At 42.3% G+C, this 21998-nt stretch overlaps 2 protein-coding genes across 4 annotated transcripts; one reads left to right on the top strand and one right to left on the bottom strand.

The window, feature by feature from the left end:
* Positions 1 to 1151: 1151 nt before the first annotated feature.
* rab5if (RAB5 interacting factor) lies at positions 1152 to 5539 on the bottom strand. Its single transcript, XM_074680652.1, has 4 exons — positions 5227 to 5539; positions 3758 to 3861; positions 3513 to 3642; positions 1152 to 3296 (listed from the first exon to the last, which is right to left on the bottom strand). The coding sequence occupies exons 1-4, from the start codon at positions 5332 to 5334 to the stop codon at positions 3255 to 3257; spliced, it is 384 nt and encodes a 127-aa protein (XP_074536753.1). The 5' UTR covers positions 5335 to 5539; the 3' UTR covers positions 1152 to 3254.
* Positions 5540 to 9231: 3692 nt separating this feature from the next.
* zhx3b (zinc fingers and homeoboxes 3b) lies at positions 9232 to 21832 on the top strand. Of its 3 annotated transcripts, none has more exons than XM_074681615.1 (7): positions 9232 to 9493; positions 14765 to 15659; positions 15739 to 15846; positions 15941 to 17452; positions 17558 to 18277; positions 19875 to 20133; positions 20644 to 21832. In XM_074681615.1, the coding sequence occupies exons 2-7, from the start codon at positions 14928 to 14930 to the stop codon at positions 20652 to 20654; spliced, it is 3342 nt and encodes a 1113-aa protein (XP_074537716.1). In that variant the 5' UTR covers positions 9232 to 9493; positions 14765 to 14927; the 3' UTR covers positions 20655 to 21832. The 3 variants fall into 3 exon arrangements, with proteins under 3 accessions (XP_074537716.1, XP_074537717.1, XP_074537718.1); XM_074681616.1 differs by lacking the exon at positions 9232 to 9493 and adding an exon at positions 9716 to 9851; XM_074681617.1 differs by lacking the exon at positions 9232 to 9493 and adding an exon at positions 14637 to 14657.
* The last annotated feature ends 166 nt before the right edge of the window (positions 21833 to 21998 follow it).

The raw sequence follows: 21998 nt of genomic DNA, 5'->3' as shown, positions 1-21998 counted from the left end.
TAGCTTAAGTTAACAAAAAAGAAAGACAGAAAGAAAGAAAGAAACTAATATTCCATTACACCAGAACACACAAAACTCAGTTTCTCAATAATTGAAATCTATAAATACCAACTATTTAAAAAAAGACTTTAAAAAAAAAGAAGTGGTGGCATAATGGAAAGTAGAAAAGCACTCAGAGAGCGCAGACCTCCGCCAAGTATATTGTGATTGTCACACAACACTTAAGTCCTACTTTAATGTTATACTCCCTTTCAGCAGACAGTCTGCTACAATTTGGTGTTAGTTGCAGGTTTGTATGATAATTTGTTACCTGACAGTGTCAAAAATTATGATGACCCAGTACTTGTTTCATATTCAGATCTTAGATTCCAGAATATGGGCAAGATCTGGATTGTACTTTTACATCTATTAGAAATTACTGTGAGCTTGTCTTGTCTTGTTTTGCAAAGCAATCCGAGCATTTATCGTGGAGTTATATACACGTGGCGAAAACAGCCCTATCTCACAATGATAAAGAATCCTTTAAAAAAAAGTCCTGGATCCAGATGGTGATCTGGATGACTGCCAAAATTTAATCACTTCTTCCTTATTCCATTTTGGACATTTCCTGAAAATTTCATAAAGATAAGTTTGTTACTTTTTCAGTTATGTTGTTCTCAGACATACAAGCAAACAGACAGACAGACTCTCCCAAAAACATAACCTCCTTGGCGAAGGTAAGTATGTCCATTCATTTGTACCCACTGCTTGGCTAGGGTTCCTTTTTCCAGCATTACTGCATCGGTGCAGTGTGGCATAGATGAGCATAGATGAGTTTATAGAACCCCACATTTCTTTGATAGCAACCTTCAGCTAATCTTCAATACCGGGTCTGGTTTCTCTCATCTTTATATTGACAATACTAAAAAAAAATTCTCTTTTGAGTTCAGGTCCAGTGAGTTTGCCGGCCAATAAATCACAATATCATACTACAGCTTTTTGGTACTTTTGGCAGTGTAGGCAGGTTCCAAGTTCTGCTGAAAGTCCCTGGTAAATGGTTGTTTTAAATCCTGGACTTCAGCAAACCATCAGATGACATGGCATCCCAAACCACTGACTGTGGAAACTTTCCACAGACTTCAAGCAACTTTGATCCTGTGCCTCTCCACTCTTCTTCCAGTCTCTGGGTCCGTGATTTCAAAATGTAAAGAAAAAGCAACTTCATCTGAAGGAGGGCTTTATACCACAGAGCAGTAGTCTTCTTCTACTTCCTCTTAGCCCTGATTAAATGTTTCAGATGTTTTCTCTGGCAGCTTGACACAAGGAATGCAATTTGAGTTTTACTGTTTGAATGGAACTACTGAAAATAGCAAACTTTTCTCAATATTCTGTTCTATTGAGTTTTATTCAGGGTTTGTTTTTCTTCTTGTATATTTGATTGTGAGACAGCGCCACCACAAACAATAAAAGTGGGCTTAAGAAGGAGATGCTAAAAGGCACGGGATTAACCTTAGGGAACTAATATTAACTTGAAACTTTAAAAAAAATAATAAATAAAATTAATTTTTAAAAAATTGAAGAAGAGGGAGTAAATGTTTGGATCAAAGCACACGATGCAAAAGATAACTTAAAAGTATAAGTATGATTCATTTTATGCAATGCTACCTTTGTATAAACAGTTACTGAATAAATCATCAGACACAAGCTCATTAAAATGACTTCATTATGTCAATGACAAAACAGATACCGTCTCTTTGAAAATGGAGGCCAAATAAAGCCCATGTTTAATGATTCCCAAAAGATTTGATCAGAAAATACAATCCTTTCAAACACCAGCTGCGTATCTTATATAACAGTATCATTACAAGAACTTTGGAAGAACTGGCTTTAAAAGTTCTTCACTATAAAATACTGAGAAATATGTTACATCAAACAAGATATAACAAATAAATCTGTGTAATACAAGGTGGGTTTGATAAAGGGGCATTGTACATCATTTGCAGACAATATTAAATTAATTCCAAAAACAAAAGGTAAGACTTTGATCTGGAAGCTACATGTGAGAAACAAATAAATTTAAATTAATTTCACTCTTCTAACTAACGGCATCAGTAAATGACATCTAAATGTACCAACAGCAAGTCATGGCAGTGCACAGATTGTTTTCAGCTTGAATCTGTGAACATTTGCATCTGATAATGGCATGCAAGATTCCTCCCTCTTCCCTTTGAGGAAACTATTTGGATTGACTTAATTTACAGGTTTACTAGTTTCTGACTGAAGTAACAGCATGTTGAAACTACCGGCAGACATTCGCACTGGGACTGGATATCAGCTGATATGCGTATATTTCAACCAGCATTTGTTTTTGATGTATAGGTAAGCACAAGTGAGATTTTAGCTGCATTTTTCACATCTGTTGGACTTCAAACCCTTTAGGAGAAACAACAGTTTACAGATTTCATTGAAATATGCTATCAAAAATAAAGCAAGGCAAAAAAAAGGAAAGAAAATTGATGTCGTCAACCTAATAAATGGACAGATGTTGTAGCTGGTAACATTAATAGTTTATGTGCTTTACTTGCATAACTCATTTATTCAAACCCAAACTATTTACTTCAACGCAAACCAATTGATGCCAGAGAAAATTTCTGAACATTAACAAAACTTTTCTCAGTTGATCCTCGACTAGGTCTTTGCATGTAATGTTTTGTTTACAAACTAAAAAGGAGCATTATAACACTGATTGGGTTGATCTAACCCTGATGACTTTATGACAGTACTTTACTTTTTATTGCCCTATTTTATTTCATCAATAGTTTTCTCATGGTCAGTTAAATTAAACCAAACACATAAAGCAGTTGTCTAAAATCTGCATTCATGTCACCTCTCTAAAACAGAAGAAGCCAACAAATATGAAACTTCCTTCCTCTGATTTACAAACCTCTGCTGATTTCTTAGCTCTTCCTAACAGTTAGTGTGTTTTTTTTTACAGAGCTGAAGATGATGAAGTGAGGAAGGATATACAACACGGATTGGTAGTGTAATGCACAGTGCCTCAAAAAGGAACCGCCACATTTGAGAGCATTTCAGCATGTTCATCACAGAGATGTTGCAGGATCTTGATAACCAAACTAAGATTCCCATGATGCACTGCACGCTGAAAAGTCATACTGTGTTGTAGGAGTGTTCACACCCCTCAGGCTGTGGAGATCTTCTATCTAGACAAGTTACTTCAACAGAAATGTTTGTATTTAGTGTCCCAGGGATTCCAATCAGTCAAAATGTAGAGCTGTGTAAAAGATTATCCACACCACCTGAGAAGGACGAAAAACAAGAAATTAGAAACTGAATTATACATTTCACGAACAGCAAAGTAATGTTTTTTACAATTAAACAGAAACATACTAATGGCAGGTTTTATATAGAATGCAGAACATAAACTCCCAAGTTTGAAGCAGTTATTATTAGCCTCTCAAAGGCTTGTTTATAAAAAATACTTGATAGGTTTAATTAAATATTTGCATACTCACTAGAAACAAAGCAAAAGATGTCATGAAGCCTTCTTTGGTGAGCTCCCATGTGCCACCATACTCTTCCTCATCAATCTGCTGAAAGCTGCTGAAGTATACGTACAGGACGCCAGCATTGATGATGCAGAATCTAGGTAAGACAAACACAGAAGGGTCTTAACCTTTCTTTGTCTTCATAAGACAACATGGTACATTCCCAAGTACCATTAAATTTCAGGTGGAGAGAGGTTGTACAGGGTACTTACATGGCTATTCCCAGAAACCCTTTCAATGGTGCGACACCCCATATCACACCAAGGATTACTGCAATTATTTGCCGAAGCCAGTAAATCACATCTAAAAACTCATCCTGTAAAAGAAAATATGGGTTAGAGCTTTGTTAGAAACTATCAAACCAAAGTTTTTGAGAATAACCATTACAAATCTGCATGATCAGTAAAATTAAACTAATAATTATGAGTTGATTTTGAGAGTTGGTAATCATGTCATCATATTTGGTACAGCTCTATAAAACGCTTTGCTTTTTTGACCTTTTAAATCTGCAGATCATCAATTTGCCAAGAGGGCAGATTAGTAAATAAAAACAAAGGCCATCTTATTTCGATTGTAAAGCTGTTTCATTTACTTGACCCTTTCTTCTAACAATGCTTGATGTCCATACTAAACCTGGGCAGTTTTCCGAACTGCTACAAAGTTACATGTTTTTGAAATCCTGAATCTTGCTGTAGACTGCTCAAATTGTTTTGGGTCTTCATCTAAGGATCTTGCAACTCATTGATGAGTTGTTGGAGACTTGGGTCTCAAACACCAAGGTCTTCCATTAGCTCTGCCCCTGACAGGCCTTCCAGAGGGCTGGCCAATCAGAGGTAAGGGGGTTTGTGGAGCAGGGAGCTTTAAAGAGATGGCAGCGTTTAAGACAGAAGCTGAAATAAGGGTGGTTTTTTAAATCAGTGTGAGAAATTTGTTTTTTTTTAATGACCTGTCATTTCTTTGAAACTATTATGGGAGTGCCAGAGGGGCAGTATAGACAGAAACAAGCACAGTCATCAGTGGTCCTCTTTGGCTATTTTTGTGGCTGAATTTCTGTACACAAGCCTACAACCAAAAGCATTTTAGTCCTCAAATGAAGTTTGTATGGTGCAATTTATACTTGATCAAAACAACAAGACAATTTGAAATGTTTTATGCAACGAATTGTGCCAAACTTGTACAATCACTTGTTTGACGGTACAAAGACTAAATAAGAAGTAGGAAGATAGCTGTCTGTTTATTCAACTGGGGACTGAGCCTCCAGGAGTTGCATGATTTTTTTTCTTTCAGGGTCTATTGCTCATCTGACAACCTATCTGCCTTTGTCAGTTCAGCCTTGAATAAACTTCTGTTGTTCTGTTATTTAGTTTACCTTGCGTCTGATCGTGTCGTAACGTCTGTCATCTTGGTCGTAAATCATATTTGAATATATCTAAAAATTTCGGTTAGTTTTGACAGTTTCAAATACCCTCACGGTAACTAAACGTATGCCCGAATTGACAATCAGTGGGACGGAGTTTCCTTCGAGTTGACAGCTAACATAGACAAATCAGATTAATCCTTAGCATTAGCATGTCAGCTTATCACAACACCGTACAACACCCACAACAATTTTGTTGCTCTGAAATCTTCGACTATAACAAGTGAACAGCCGAGCTGCATTTCCTGAGGGCATTCGACTGACCTTCTCTTCCCAAACAGCGTTACTGTTGAAGGCTTTGCTCCATGTGGACTGTTTTACACCCCCATTCAGCAGATGACTTTCTTCTTTCCGCTTTAAACTGCTCGTCATTCTTTGTTGTTTCTTTTAGTCACAGACGATAAAAGGCAAAATCCAAATCGGACAGGACCTGGGGCTAGATTTAAGCCTCTAACGCTCACTAAAAGAAGAAATAACAGTGCAATATTTGAGGATATAAGGTGAATGTATGCTCCGCTGATCTGACAAATTTCAGTCACTAACCAAAAAAGGGCAACTGAGCATGCGCAGTGTTTGTTTGACCCAAGCCACAAAGAGCCAATCAGAGAGTGCGACGTATCTGCACCGTTGCTTGTAGAAGCTGGCGGAATGAGACAGCGCCCCCACGTGGCCAGAGTGTATTAATGTTAGCAAGTAGCCTTGTAATGATTATTCTCTCCATTTAACGTTTTATTTTCCTTTTCATAGATAAAATGTAACAATTACTTTTTATGATTAACTCTAGCAGGTTGTTTACTTTTAGGTTTTTTGTTGTTTTTTTTAACTTTAGAACTCATAGGTTGTGAATCACATCACAACTTCCCCACCAGCCAAAAAGCATAAAAACCACTAAGTAAGGGTACACTCTTTTACAGTAGCTTTATATCATGACAAAAGGTTGTCTCAAATTATTACTTGCTATATGCAGATACAGAGACACAGATACAGCTTGATTTCATTTTTGGCTATTATCAAGAGCAGAGATGTCAGGGTAGCCTGTATACGAGTTGGTTGGGACAAGTATTTGAGTAAATATAAAACGTGGTTTCCAGCTTGGGTCTTTTTTCTTTAAAATTTTACAGTAGTCTACATATTTAATGTGTCTTGTAAAGACAAGACGGGGAGGATATTTAAATTACCAACATTCTCTTAGTTTAACTTCTTGTGTTTTTATTAATGAAATATTGTTATTATTACTGTATTTAGTGGTAACTCTTTCAGAACTCACAAGTATTCTTTCACAGATATTCAGTCATTCAATAAAGGAATGCGATAGTACACCCAAGTAATGTAACATCATAAATGTTCAACTTTATTTCCCTTGTCCAATCACTCTGATTTATTCATCTTGTTACTTCAGAAACATTATTTCTGCTTCTGACTTGTATTTTGTGTTTCCACTTTGACTTTTTTTTATCATTTAATAATACATCTATTATGTAATTTGTTCTTTATCAGTTATATTACTTACTAAAAGATTTTATTTTTTTACTTTCACTAAGTTTGTCATTTTGTCTGGGATTTTTTTTTCTCTCAGGGACAAATAAAGTGGGTTTTATCTAATCTTATCTTATAGTTAACAAAACACAACTTTACCACCAGCCAAAGGGAATAAAAAAACAGTTTTTATATATGGTAACACTCATGTACTGAAAATTCATATTACAACAAAAGGTTTCCTAGAGTTATTATTAAACAATCCCATTATATTCAAGCTTTGGATTATTATATTGGTTTCACAGGCTTCTCTTTGGAGCATTATGTTTCTTCTGTAATTCTCCCTGTTCTCCAGCAGAGGGTATCCTTTAAGATTGTGTACTTCACTACATTTAAGCGTCTGTATTAACTTGTTCCATTCTCTCATGGCCAGCACTCTTGACTTTAGATAAACACCGCTCTTTGACCCCGCTTGAATTGACACATAATCCTAAAATAACCTGCATTATGTCTTCATTTAACCATAATTCCACAAAGTTACAGTATGAGGTTATTAAAAAGTGCGTGTCCTTGACCAGGCCACTTAAATGAAATAACATGATACTGACTTTAAGTGATATTTAATCAATGAAAAGAAAACACAGAAGTAAGGTGGGATTTTTTAGAAGTTCCTCAACTCTACAAATAGGAATATTTGTTATTTATTCAATGTCATATGCTGTGATCAAATGTGACCACACAAATGAACTCCTCACCTTGTACAGTGAGTGCACTTTGTCGCTCTTGAGTCTTAAACTGTCCCACTAAGCATGACTCACTCAGGAAGATGTGAATGATGTGTCATCATCTTTAATTTGAGTGTAATTGCAAGCATGCATAATAAACAAAGATTAATGGAAAATCAATGTTAGGCTCAGAACGCTCTTATATGATGTAATTGCAGCAGTAAGTTTGCAGTTTTGGAGGCCGAGCTGTAGCTAATACGCAATGAGCTTTATCTGGTATGATATAAATATTCCCATGACAGAGAGGAGAAGTAAACACATGATCTCATCAGTGGTGGTAACGGAGGGAGTTTTTGCATTTTCTTTTTGTAGAAGGGAAGGTCACCACTGGTGAATGAGTGTCATAAATGTTATCTTTCTTTTTTTTTTTCTTAAGATACAAGATTTACTTGGACTTTTTTGTTATACTTTATAAAGTGATATCAAAGTAGAGATATGTAGCATAGATCTATAGAGAATTTGTAAATCTATAGAGAAATTAATATGTATCACCTCAATACTGAGGTGCTATTTTGTTGGTAGACCTGACTTATAACTATATTTAAAGAAGAGTCAGATCAACTTAATTTTCCATAACTCTGTAAAGCCTGACCCATCAGAAAAAAAACAAAAAAACAAAAAAACAAAAAAACGAAAATTCTACTTTGAATAACAATTTAGATGTTATTCTTACTGCTTCCTCTTGAAAGTTGGCAATCATGGTCCTGAGTAAAAGTGTGTATTTTTTTTGAGAGCTGCCATGTTGAAGAGGGCCAAAATACAACTTCAGCTGCCGGTAGTGGAATGATAATCCTCAAGTGGGTAAAATACATTTTTAACAGGTTTTTAAAGAATGTATTTATTATGTTGATGCCATAGAGGACTTTGAAACTTATGTATCAAATAAGATGTGTTTGGCATTATAAAGTTAAGGATTCCATGCTGGTGTTGTTAAGGTGTCCTGTGATACACTGAAAAAGAACATAGTTATTTGAATGACACAAATCCAGTCAGAGACATTGATAATATTTCACCTGTAGTAGTGGATAATCTTTATGACACCAGCTGGCTGCTTATAAATATGCAGACAGCCAGGCTCAGGTGGGTCAGACCCATAGTTTGAACAGGTACAAGTATCAACATGAATTAAAACAAGCTGATTTAGTTATAATAACTATTATATTAACAAGTTTCATGGTCAACATTAATACTTCAAATAGTAGGTTATGTGATGTCAAAAAATAAGACTCGTGCCATGTAGGAGGTTTTATGCGGAGCAGACTGCTGCCACAGAGGCCTGATTAGGGCCCAGTGTGCGACAGCTGGTTATGGAAGTTGAATCATTTGCACATTTGGATGAGAATGTGGATAGTTTAGGTGTAATAGATGATTCATGGGCGTGATATTACGACACTGGTCTTGTCTTAATGCGTCATCTCTCTGTGGTTGTCTGTTACAAAAAAAATAGAGCTGAACTGAAATGAAGTGTCTGCAAGAAGGTAGGAGTGTCACATTTTAGTAGTAATATTTTGTGGAATATGTGTGTGGGGATTCTTTCATCTATGTTCTGTTTGTTAGTTTTTAGTTTGTTGAAAATGCTAACTAGCAACTGTTCACATTAACTAGTAACAGCTATTCAGGCCTAAAAGCATCTTAGAGGTCGGTAAAGACAATTACACTGTCTGAAAAACAATATTATGAGTCAGTTGTTTCATAATTAAGTGTTTTGATGTGTCTGGGTCTTGTTGTATGCTGAATGCGGGAAACTTTTGCCACACTGTTGTTGGGCTACTATCCCTTTAAGAGGGTTCACCTGGAAGGGGGACAGGTGTTAACCGCTCTACCATCACTCACACTGTATCAGAACTGGCTTTTGCCTCTTTCTAGAACTTGACCACGACCACCTTGCTTTGAGGGGTCAGACTCATGATGCGATGTCTGACTCACTTCTTCTCTGTGCACGGCGGAGCTCGAGCTCTCACGCCAACTCCACCGTCAGTGACGTCTACATCACGTGTCCGTCTCTTCCCTCGGTACGTCCGTCGTATTTTCCTCCCCTCCACTGCCTGCTTCAACACTGAGAGAGACTCGAAATAAACAAGCGTAAAAAAGAGGGTCGTGGAAGGGACCGGTCTGGCTCCTGTGTCACGCTTCTCACCGGCCGATGGACAGAGGGGGCTTACACCTATAAGTTACCATCAGTACAGCCCAAACCTCCCGTCAGCCCGAGCCCGTATCATTGTAAACTTTTAAAACCTTTCGCTGCATACACTGCGCCCCGACAAAGCGAGGTGAGTGTGGTTTTATGATACACATTTACACAAGTGTTTTACCTCTCCCAAACTTGTGTGTGAGCTATTGTGGAGGCTTACCTTTACGGGCTTTGGCTCAGCAGTGCTGGCCAGCTGCATGTCGCCTGCTTAAAATGGCGACAGCCAACGGAGGGAGAGAGTGAGTAGTTTTTAGGCGAGGGGCTTGCCTTCCTTTTAACTCTGAATCCACTATACTGTTATAAACCTATTACGGAGACGAGCCCATCAAGTTGGGGCTCACTCCTCCTAACTTGAGCGGAAGATGAACACGCATCATTTTCGGAAATGTTTGACGCTGCTGCGCTAAGGGACTACTGTTACACTACAGACACTTCAGGTCTGAGCTATTTCATAAAATAACGCTTTTAAATCAGGTTTAAGAAGCGCATTTTATATGAAAAGTGATGAGCTGTTGTCGGTTTATTCTAAAGTCAAAGCTGTGTGATAATTTTGTAAACATCCGGCAGATTTCCCCTTTTCTCCAGTGTTATGAATGAAGAAGTTAAAAATCACTTTGACCTCAAGCAAGTTGTTGTTAAAAATGCTCTTTCTGAGTTTCCCTTTGAAAATATACACATGGTTTATTCACGCTCTCGTTTTTAAGGCTTATTTTTTTATATACATCAGATTTAAATCAATGCTGCGACACTTTCCCCAAACTCCAATCAGAGTTCAGGCTGTATTCCCCGCTGCTCAGCAGCCAGATATGAATGAGAATGCTGCTGTTGTCTTGGTTATTTATCATGTCAGTGTTGTCATGAGTGTGTGACTCCAGGGATTGGAGCAAAGCTTTCCCAGACAGCTAGTTTGTGTCTGATGTGTCCACGTGATTCCCAGGCATAGACAAGCGGCTTAGCCCAGCTATCTATTTATCATGCAGTGCTCACCTTTATTACATCAGAGCAGTTTACAAACTTCTCTTCATTATATTAATGAATACACTGAAAAACACACATTTGGTTTAAATACGAGAAATGCTCATCTGAAGAGCTGGGAAAGTTAGTTTTAATGACTTTCATCGTCATAGATTTTGTTTGTTATGATGATTTCTCAACCCTCTGTTGTTCAGTGTTTGCTGTGTTGCTGCTTGATCTCTGTTACAGCCTCTCTCATCCCCCCTTCCTTACCTCCCCCCTCCCTCTTTCTTCCCCTCAGTTCCTGGTTTGCAGAGGTTTCAGGTTAAGTTGCTCTCTATGAGCAGATCAATCACATCAAGACACCTGTACATCATACCTGTCCCTTTATGTCACATTTATCAAAGTTTGTCCTGTCTTCCTTTTTAAGTAGTGGAAGAGATAAACAGACTTGTGTTGTTGTTGTTGTTGTAGAGTAATCACTCTCCATCAGGAAGTGCTCCTCTCTGTAATGACGTTTTACTTCCAGATCTCCTCCAAGAATGACTGAAAAAGAAATCAGACTTTGCTGCAGAACCTCCAGAGGCTTTGCTCTCTATCTTTTGGGGAGAGCAGTGCGATCCAGTCACACATCCAGACAGAGCGAGCAGCTTCGGGTCAGCAGCAGGAGCAGCCTCTTGCTCTGCTTGGCTGGGTAACAGCTTGTGAAGTCAGCCATTTTAGGTTGGACAGCACAGAGCATGGTGCTCCGCCATTTTTTTCTTCTCTCTCTCTCCCTCCCCTCACAGCAACCCAGTTTTAATGCATGCACTGGCAGGGGCCATAGCAATGCAGCCGTCTGCAACCCACAGAGCCGTCCACTCCCTAACCTGAGACCAGCTAAAACGGGACTTGGGAGAAGACCCGGTCTCTGAGGTCTTCTTACTGTTTCAGCATTGTGTAATGACTGGAGCGGTGTTGTGAAGAAATCCAGACACACAGGAGCACAGGAGGTGTAGCTGTCAGATGAGGTACGACTGAGTGAGGCCTTGGAGCTGATTGACAGGAGGAGGTTGGTTGGAGCCATGTCTGTTTAGATACATGAAGTGAGGGTCCATGTGTATGTGGCGAGGGATTCCTGTTTTGGAGCATAAAAGAGAAAAAACAAAGGGCTTGGTGCTCAATAATTGGCTTGAAGTCACTTGGGGATGAAGGTATCTCCTCTTGGAAAAGATAACATCTTACGCACATCTCCAATCTGTGTATGTATCAATGCCTGTGTTACCTACAGCGGATACAGAAACCAGCTCCACAGGCCCAACACAGGAGCCACTGCGAGCGCAGAGCGAGGCCGAAGCCCGGGCAGATGTCTGGACAGGGACTCACGCACTGAATGAAGAAGAAGAGACAACACCAGCCAATAGTGTGGCTTGGCGACGGCGACCACACCTAGCAAGGAGACATCAACACCGCGTGAGGGAGGCACTGAAATAGGAGCAGGGCAGGGACTCTCCAAATACCACTCACAGGGGTGTGTGGAACAAACAAGTCCCACTAGAGCCAAGGACTGGATGGCATAGGAGATGTGTGTGCGTGTGTGTGTGTGTAGGCCTCAGTGTTTACCCACACGCATGTGCTTTAGAGAAATGAGCTGGTGGGAGAGAGAGAAGGAGGGAGGGGGGGGTGGGAGTTGGTTGCCATGGGGACAGTAACACACCAGTGGCGCTGCCGACCTGTCTCCCTGGGCCAAACTTGCTGGGAGAGGGAGGAGAGGAAGGAGCAGAGGGTGAGGGAGGGGTGAGGAAGCAAGAAATGGAGCGAACAAGGGGAGGGCTGCATGTGTTGTACACCTTTTTTTACCGTGTGCAGTTGTAGCACACACAGATATCAACATTACACCTGTATCCTCAGCGAGGTGAGGAGAGGAACATGCAGTTTTGCAATGCGGCCAAGCTGGCGTACAGTGTGTGTGTGTGTGTGTGTGTGTGTGTGCTATTATTGGCCTGCACTCAGAGGATATAACCCAGGCCTAGACAAGAGTCAGGCCAGAGGGATGAAAGGAGGTCAGGCCGTGCAGGGCCGATGATGAGGCGTGGATAATATAGGTTATGAACCAGAAGGACGAAAACATTGTCTTTGTGTGTCACCGGCAGATCTCCGACTCTCACACACAAGAAAAAACTGGCAGCCTCACTACCTCAGTAAACAAGCCTCACACAGGCATGCAGGCAGCCACCCCCGCACGCCACATACACACACACACAACGCGCCCCCACCCCACCTCCTCTTTCTCCACACTCTCGACTCACAGGAAACCCACACATGCAAACACTGACACACATAAGAGACCCAAACCTGACATCAGCACCAATCAGCCAACCTATGCAACATCAAATTAAAGTTTCTGGCCGATGAGTTGGCAGAACTCGTGCGTTGCTGAGACATGAGCTTCTCAATCTCCACTCGCCAATAATAGCTCAGCTTGTATTGTGCATTGTTTCAGCTCTCACCTGAGTGCGGCCCGTGGGTGTCTGCTGGTTGTCGTCCCAACTGAAGCACAACTTTTGTCTGCAGATGTGTTCATACAGATATTCTTTTATTTGTCACATGCAATCGGTGCGTGGAGACAACTCGGTCACCGCCGCAGCTTGCAAAATGGGATTTTATACGTGTTGACAACTTTCTTTTGTTTCACTTCGGGTGAGTTTTTGGCGTGGTGCAGTCAGTGAACTTCAGGTTGCTTCCACTGACTGAGGAGCTCTGGTTGGAACATTCCAGGCTTTGCAGAGCAGCGAGGAGGGAGGAAGGATAGGAGAGTGTGATTGTAGTTAGGAGCAAGAAGGGGGCGTTGAAGAGCGGGGGTGAGCTGGGTGGGTCTGTGTTGGTTAGTTGGAGGGGGGTATCGGAGGAAAGAATTCCTTTCTGAAACACCTCAGTGCTTCTTCCACGACAGTTAACACCCCTCCTTCCCCTTCGCCTCCTCACCCCAAACCGGCTGCCCATCCCCCATCCTCCTCTCTCCTTCTCTCCTCTCCTCTCCTCTTCTCTCTCCTGCCCACCCACACCCAACAGCACCACGTGATGGATGGCTGAGACTGCCCACCCATAAGCCTTTGTGTTGGTCATGTGACCAGCCTGCCTTGGCAGAGCAGTGCCCCCCGATGCAGATCCGAATGGCAGGAGAGCAGGAGGGGTGCATGGCTGCCCCAGTAAAGGCCAGTTACTCTCTCTGGGGGGTGAACGGGGGAACAAGGGGCGTCACATTCCCTCAACAGTCGCAAACTTCAGTCGCCTGTTAACCACTCGAAGCCCGCAACAAGCAAAGACAACCAGATTGATATCAGTGTTGGATCTTCATTAAAGCTTAACGATGCATGAACCAGTTACATGTGGTAAAAGAGAGATCTGATCTCACCTGGCTGTGTCAGTGCAGCATGGAGCAAAGAGAAATTTCCTGGAAATAACCCTGGACAACTCTGACCTTTGCATCTGTTGGTTTATAGATTGTTTTAGCTTTCTCTGCAGAGGCCTGGTTGTGTTCATGCTTATCATAAAGCTATCTCTGCTCGTTAACTGGCTGAGCTTCTCTGGTTTTCTTGTTGGGTTTCTCGAAGCAGCAGAACTTTTTGGAGCTTTGGCTGCTCTGTGCATGAGGTGTCATGTCTGTGCAGAGTGATTGGGAGGGTAATTGCCCTAGAGCTGTCCTCCAATACTGCATCACTGCCCCTCTGGAGGGAAGGGAGGGAGGAAGGGAGCGGAGGAAGGAGGGAGGTGAAAACTCTCTCACAGGAAGCTTCGCCATTTTGTAAAAAGCCATCATCAGATCTCTGGGTGAAAAATTTAAGATTCTTTTTTCTGTTTCTGTCAGCACTGTCTGTTCCACCCTTAAGTGAAAACACAATTTTTCAGAGGAACATCTGTCGAGCCACCCACTCGCACGATTATCAAGTAGACCTGTCTTAAGCGGCACATTCACAAGTGAATAATTCTTGGAAATCTTTATTAAGGTGTTCAGTGAGGCTACAGAGGCTGTGGATTAAATGAAAATACAGAATGTGCTCTCTCTGTGGGGGTGTGTCTGAACGAGGGGAAGTGAGACGGAGTTGTGCGTGGGGGAGGGGAAAGAAGGGGGTAGGACAGGAGCTCTCCCAAAAAGCCTTTAGTGAAGAAGCAGACTGAGCTTGTTTGAATGCCCTCTTATTAGGCATAGCCTTGAGTTTCACAGGTAAAGGCCTTGTTTTGACCTTTGCTGTTGAATTTTACCTGCAAACATTCAGCTGCGCATGATTTTAATCCAGCTGTGGGAATTTGTAAGAAATCTCTCGTTTTACTCCGCGTATCTCTTCCTGTTAAAACGTTTTTACCACAGAGTCTGTCTAAAATTTCATGGTTATGTGATGTTTTCTCTTGTTTCCAGGTTTCCCTTCAGACTGCTGAGAGCCACAAGTGTATCTATGGACATGCCTCGCCATCCTCCCTCCTCCTGGCCTGGTCTACAGTGAACCAGAAACCACCCACATTCTCACTCCCACCCCTCAAGCAAGCCTTTTGGCCACCCTTCTCCACCTTGTGGTCACACCATGGCCAGCAAGAGGAAGTCCACTGTTCCCTGTATGATCCCCAGTAAGATCATACGCACTGTAGAGGAGGCTGAAAGGGACTCTCCCGTTCCTGTCCATCAATCAAGGATTCCCGGCGGGGGCAGACACAGCCCCCTCGATCTGGGGCAGTCTTCAAAACTAGATGCAGGGAATGCTTTGAAAGACAGTTCTGGCACTTACACCTGTAAGCCTTGTAACTTTGAAACTCACGACCTTAACTTGTTCTTGGATCACGTGTACTCCGGGCACCCCGACTTCCGGGCAGACCCCAGCTTCTTTTGTGTAAGCTGTGGAATTTCTGCGCCTAAATTTGAGGGTCTGGCCCTACATAATGCCAGGACTCACCCCAGCACTCTGAACACGACGCTGCAGCTGAGGAGGAAGGACAGAAAAGTCGTGGTGGAGCAGAATCTGGTGACTGGAGGAGAGACGGGGAAGGACAGTGAGATTTCCATCACAAAAACCCCGATTATGAGGATGCTGAAGGGGAAATCTGAGCCTAAACGGATAGTGGTGTCTCACCCAGTCTCAGAAGAGCCTCCTTTAGACACTCACTCCAGAGAGAGTGAGAGAAAAGAGGCTGCTGCAGTGACAGTCACGCATGTTCCCACTATTGTCCACAACGGGACGACGAAGGTCACTCTGCCCTCAGCAATCCAGATAGTCAACGGTTCCGGTGCATTACCAATGCTAAAGTCTCCAATCTCACAGGTTGGTGGACGCTCTTTCTGTCTCTTCCTTTTCTGTTTGATTTGATTCCTTCTGATTATTCTCAATCTGTTTCCTAAAGGTGGTTTCAGTGGTTCAAAACAGAAGCCTTCATCAATCAACATCAAACACAGCCTCCACAAATATTTCCTCCACTTCCTCGCATTCATCCTCCAAAAATCTCCCCAAGGTAGCAGCTTAAATTTTGTGTGTGAATTGGAAGCTAATTGAGTTTCAGAAAATGTGATAATCTGTATCTCCTGTTTTCTCGATTCTCCTCTCAGGTGATGATTCCTCTGAGCAGCATCCCTACTTACAGTGCCTCCATGGACTCCTCCTCCTTCCTGAAGACCTCCTTCAGTAAATTCCCCTACCCCACCAAGGCAGAACTCTGTTACCTGACTGTGGTCACAAAGTACCCTGAAGAGCAGATCAAGATCTGGTTCACAGCACAGAGACTCAAACAAGGTATCAGCTGGTCTCCTGAGGAGATTGAGGAAGCCCGAAGGAAGATGTTCAACACCATCATCCAGACAACACCTGCTGGGTCACAAAACCAGAACCAAAGTCACTGCAGCCCGGCCCAGCACACAATCACAGTCCTGCCTGCCTCACTTGGCACCACTGGGATCCCTCACATCCTGCAGGGCTCTCTGGTCAGTCAGGGAGGGGTCATCGTCACTCAGCCTGTAATGGCTAATGGTATCCAGGTTAGCAGTGCTCCTGTGGCTCTTGCTGTCACGCCCAAGCCCCAGGCAGCAGCTCGGCCCATGATGCAGGCTCGTCCTGCTGCCGCCCTGGTGGCAGACAAAGGCAGCATGGTGGTGGGAACAGTGGGCAGCAGCACTGGGAACAGCATCATTAGCAGTAACAGCGGCAGTAGGAGCGGGGGAGGAGGCAGTGCTACATCGAGCAGTCAAGCCAGTGTCATCAACCTTAGCCTGGGAAACAGTAACCACAGTAATGCAAAGGGAAGCAGCGTCAATGGTAAACACATAGGGGCCAACACAGACAACACCGACAAGAGCAATAACAATGTAAGCAGTCACATCAGTGCGAAGAACACTGAAAGCGCTAAAGCAAACACCAGTGATTTGCCGAGCAACAGCACAGAGAGCAAAACTAGCAAAGGCATAAAATCAGGGAGTGATGAAAAGAAGGGAAAAGATACGAATGGTAGCAGCAACAAAGGCAGCCCACCCAGCTCAATCACAGATGACGTGGAACCGCCTACCAGTGACTCTCCAACCATCAAGATGGAGGACCCATCCTCCCCTGCATCCAAGTCTTCCTCCCCAGCCCCTTCGAGCAGCACATCCGGCTCTCGGACCCCAGTTAACGCTTTCCTGGACCCAAGTTTTTACAAGGGTAAGAAGTCCCAGGAGCAGCTCAATGCCTTGAAGGACAGCTTTCAGACCTGCCAGTTCCCAGACCAGGAGGAGGTGGACCGCCTCATTGCTCTGACTGGACTCACGGTGAGAGAAGTACGCAAGTGGTTCAGTGACCGGCGCTACCACTTTCGCAACCTCAAAGGGACACGCACCAGCACAGGTGGACAGGGTAAGTCTGGTGGTGCAGGCGGGGCAGGGAGCGGTGCTGCTGGCAGTGCCAACCCTGTGGATCTGTCTGACAGCAGCAGCAGTTCTGGCTCCAAAACACCCCAGCATAGCTCTGCGCCCCTGAGCCCGACTGCATCACAGACCCCCACATCTCCCACTACACCTTCCCGACGGCACCCCAGACCTCCTTCTCCTGACTTCACAGCTATCCGCTACAAGGAGAGGGAACCTCATCAGGTGGGATTCTGCACTTAGTGTGAAATGTGCAATCTAAAACGTGCTTTGTAAAGTGTTGTTTGATTTCCAGGCCTGTAACCATGTCCACTCCTGTGTTGTGTTTAGGTGAAGGCCCTGGAGGCCAGTTTTGCCCAGGACCCTGACCCATCAGGAGAGGAGGTGGACAGACTGAGATGTGAGACCAAGATGACTAGGAGGGAGATCCACAGCTGGTTTGCTGAGAGAAGGAAGAGAATGGCAGCTGAGAAAAGGAAAGAGGAGGCAGAGCGGGTGTTGAGAGAGGAGGAGGGGGAAGGAGACGGGGAGGAGAGACAGAAAGAGGACGGATCAGGAGAACTTAAAGTCAACCCCATTAAGATCAACCTAAAGATGCTAAAGGTGACAGAAGCCAACGGCAAAGCAGAAGGTGATGGGTTGGATAGCCCTGCATTACCCCTTCAGTCCAGCAGCACACCTGTATCTTCCCCGTCCACCACCCCCAAACCTCCCCCATCCTCCACCCCAACACCCAAACCCTCTCCGTCCCCCAAGCTCACAACAATCCGGGGGAAGAAGACAGCAGAGCAGCTGCAGATGCTCAAACAAGTGTACGCTCGCACCCAGTGGCCCAGTGCGACTCAGTACGACGAGCTCATCTCAGGTACCGGACTACCCAGACCGGAGGTGGTGCGCTGGTTTGGGGATTGTCGGTACGTGCAGAAGAACGGTCAGCTGAAGTGGCTCGAGACTCACCAGAGCATGGCTTTGGAGGAGGACCTCAAGAAAGGGAACGAACAGATCCTCCAGGACCACCTCGATGCCCATGGCAAGCCGGGAGAGTCAGAGGTAATCATGAACACAAGGGTTTGATTCACCACTGGCAGCTATGAACAACTGACAAATCCTTGCTGCTGTGCTAAATGTGATTTTTGAGGCTTTGTGAACTATCTTACCTGCTCTGAAGCAGAAAATATACACATTATGATGGAAAGAGTCACCCATTTAATCATTACTTTTTTGGCTTCGTGAGATGCAAATTTTTATTGCAACAAAACCAGTTAGGATTTTTTATCTGATATTTTGGGGGTTATATGCAGTGTGATACTCAGGGAGCAAACTTTCCCTTTGAAGATGCTTTGTTTACGCAACAAATCGTCAAGGTTTGCTGCTTTTATTCTGTTTATTTCATTTTTATTTCTTGCAGTCATTCACTTTTTTCATTTCCCTCAAACCCACAAGAAACACGAGAACCACAGTGAATAATACCAAAGGGTTTAAAGGGCATTAAAAAAAGTTCTTAGTCATGAAGTTGGTTTACGTCTTGGTCTGATTCTCTAGTTGTTTACAGAGTTCCCGCGGATCCTTGAAAAGCCTTAAAAGGCATTAAACTCATTATTCTAAAAATTAGGCTTTAATTGGCATTAAAATGTCTTAAATCCAATTTTCAAAAGTCTTAAAAATTTGAACACATCAGTAAGATTTATGTTGGATTGAACTAAAAAAATATTTAGTAACATTTATCTATTTTTTTAAAAATAATTCACCGGTTTACTCTCACAGCAACTTCGCATAATCACAATAGCAGAACTAACCAAACGGTGATGTGGTTGCACCAGGATCTTTTAGAGCAGACGCATGTATTGGTTCTACCTACAGTGCCAGGAGATAGAAATAAATGGGGAAAAATTGGCAAAAAAAATCCAAAAGTGGCCTAAGAAAATTGATTGTGGCAGCAGTATTGGGAATTAAATTTTTGATTAAATTTCAAAAACCATGTAAAAATTCCAAAAATGGTTCTGATAGTGGCCGAAACAAGATGAAATGCTGCAAAATAGGCATAAAGTTGTAAAATTGGGTTTAAAAATGTAAAAATGGTCCAAAAGTGGGAAAAAAAGTGTTTATATTGTGGTTAAAAAATAGGCATGAAATTGTTAAAAAATGGGTGAAAATGGTATGAAAGAAGAAAAAGGTTAATGAATAGATGCAAAATAGGTATGAAATCGCAAAAAATGGCAAAAAATCCAAAAGTGGCTTAAGAAAAATGATCATGGCAGCAAAATTGGGAATTAAATTTGATATTAAATTTCAAAAGACATATGAAAATAGGCATAAATTTGTAAAAAATTGGGTTAAAAAGAAGGTAAAAAGTGATGTTTTATTTAAAAAAAACATTGAGTTAAAATTGCCTGGAAATTCATGTGATGTTTTTATTTGTTTTCTTTGTTTTGATTGTTGTTTGTTGTTGACTTGGTCTTAAATTTTATTTCAAACGACCTTAAAAGAGTCTTACAAAGTCTTGAATTTAACCTGGGTTGAGCTGTAGGAACCCTGGTTTAACATTTCAAACATTAACAATCATCCTGTCATCTTCAGTCGTGGTCTTGTTTTACTGAAGCTCAAATATCGGGAGCTCACACTGATACAGTTTAATCTTCATCCACAGCTGCAGGATCTGGCAGACGCAAGTGGTTTAACCCCGGACTTGGTGCGATATTGGTTCTCCACAAAAGCGTCTTCACACCGAACGGGACAAAGTGCTCCTGCTGTGGCTGCTGGGGCTTCAGCGGCTGAGCCGACAAGAACGGGATCGTCTCCTCTGGAGCCGCAGCCAGGAGGCGGGACTGAGGAGAAAATGGAGCAGTCAGTGTGCGGTATCTCCACGGAGGCTGAGGAGGCCAACAAGACTGTGAAGCCTACTAAAGGTAGGAATCTAAATCATGTTTTGCAGCAGAGGTAAAATATACTTAACGACTCTAGACTTTATTACTTAACCTGCTCTTTTTGATCATTACTGATTGATTTCTCTGATGTGCATTTTTGCCATTTTAACCAAAAACGTCGAGATTGATGGTTTCGTTTTCTCATCAGCAAACTTTGCTGAAATTTGGAAACTTGCAGACCTATTGTCTTAGAAATACTGAAGTAGGTTTCCAGAGTGGAACCAGAATGACTTTATTTGACCAGTTAATGATTTAAACGACTGCCTGTTGCAGCTCTGATCAGTTACGTTTTCATTATGTGTTTGAATTTATAATCCTGTTGGTGAGTGTGATGGAGAAACAAGTGGTTATATTGAGATGAATGGAGACTTATAATTACCACACCATGCACGTCTTACACCCTTGTACACTATGTGTATCATCTAGATTTATACGTGTGAAGCTTGTTGTCATGGTGATGGGTTTTTAATTTCTTTTCTTTAATTGCTTCAGGAACTGACTGAAGGGGCCTTTTGTCTGAGGAGGAGGTTCACGACGCAGGTGGTCTTTGTGTCGGCAGTCTGCGGAAAGAGACGGCAGATGCGGCTGTAACAGGATCACTGGATGGACCTTGAAAAAGCTTCCCTCCCCTTCCTTCTCCTCGCTCACACCCCTAGAGGTAGACCGACCTCCCTCACCATGTGAGATGGACGCTAAAGCAGCTGACGCCCCCTCTCAGTCCATCCATCCATTCATCCATCCATCCTACTGCTAACAGTGCTCCTCCTGCCTCTTTCCCATCAAGTCAACTCCTTGGTACACACACCTTCTCAAGTCGCCGCCTGCCCGCCATTTTCCCCTCAGAAGGAAGTCCTTGCACAGACTGAAGTGCAGGAGTGGATGTGATGGAAGGAGGGGCATCGTCTCTCTACTGTGATTGATCTGTCTGCCTGCTGTGATGGGAAAGAAGAAGAAAAATAGACTTGGAGGAAGATGAGGATAAAGGAGAAATGTTGCTGGGTTTGAACCTCAGCTGATGCTTTCTAAGAGGTTGAGCAGAAGTTGGACTAAAAACGGCTCAGACACAGATCTGCGCAAAAACTGTAAAAAGTTTGTTCTGGTGGTACGAAAAGCTGCACAGCTCTACAGGGTGCTTGCCTACGCCTTAAAGTGAATCAAATTATTATATAATTTGATAAGTTATACATTAATTTTTTATTGTGTCATATTCATTCTCCTTTCCCCTCCTTCTTGCACTCAAACACTTTGACTTCATGCTTGTAGCTTACTTTAAATGTCAGCGAGGCTCTTTCTGGTGTCTCAAGTGAAACAGCACTGATTTTCTTTAAATCATGTTTTTTTTCTTCTTTTCTTTTCTGTACATAATATTGGCCTAAATGGGACAGTAAGCTGTCCAGTTTGGAAGAAAAACATCTGTCATCCAAAGAAGGCAAGCACCCTGTTGTTGAGACAAACTGAAATAAACAAGTGACACTTTGGTAGACTATCTGGAACCTGGTTTGTGTTGTAGCATCAAGTGCTTCTTTACGTCTGTATGTATGTTTGTTTTTATGGAACTTTCCTACAACATAACTTTAACTGTAAATGAACTGTGAACTTTTATCAGAGTTCCAAACTTAGGCTTGATGTAATTTTTACAGGTGATATTTGCAGAATAAACAGAATGTAATAAAATTTGAACTTTTGAGTCATATGGTTTATAGGGTGGTGGTACTAAAATAACTTTTTCCAGATCTTGGCAATAAATAAGAACCATGTTTTTTTTCATTTTCATACATAAAGTAATTCAGTAAATCCACAGATTTTTTTTTCTTTACTTTAACTCAATGAACAGGGTGACAGGGTCT

This window comes from Halichoeres trimaculatus, unplaced genomic scaffold (assembly GCF_033239565.1).
Source record: "Halichoeres trimaculatus isolate MK-OKI-2021-1 unplaced genomic scaffold, fHalTri1.1 fHalTri1_scaffold_11, whole genome shotgun sequence".
Classification (NCBI taxonomy): Eukaryota; Metazoa; Chordata; class Actinopteri; order Labriformes; family Labridae; genus Halichoeres; species Halichoeres trimaculatus.
The sequence above is the reverse complement of the archived record's forward strand: the minus strand, read 5'-3'. Positions and strand labels throughout refer to the sequence as shown.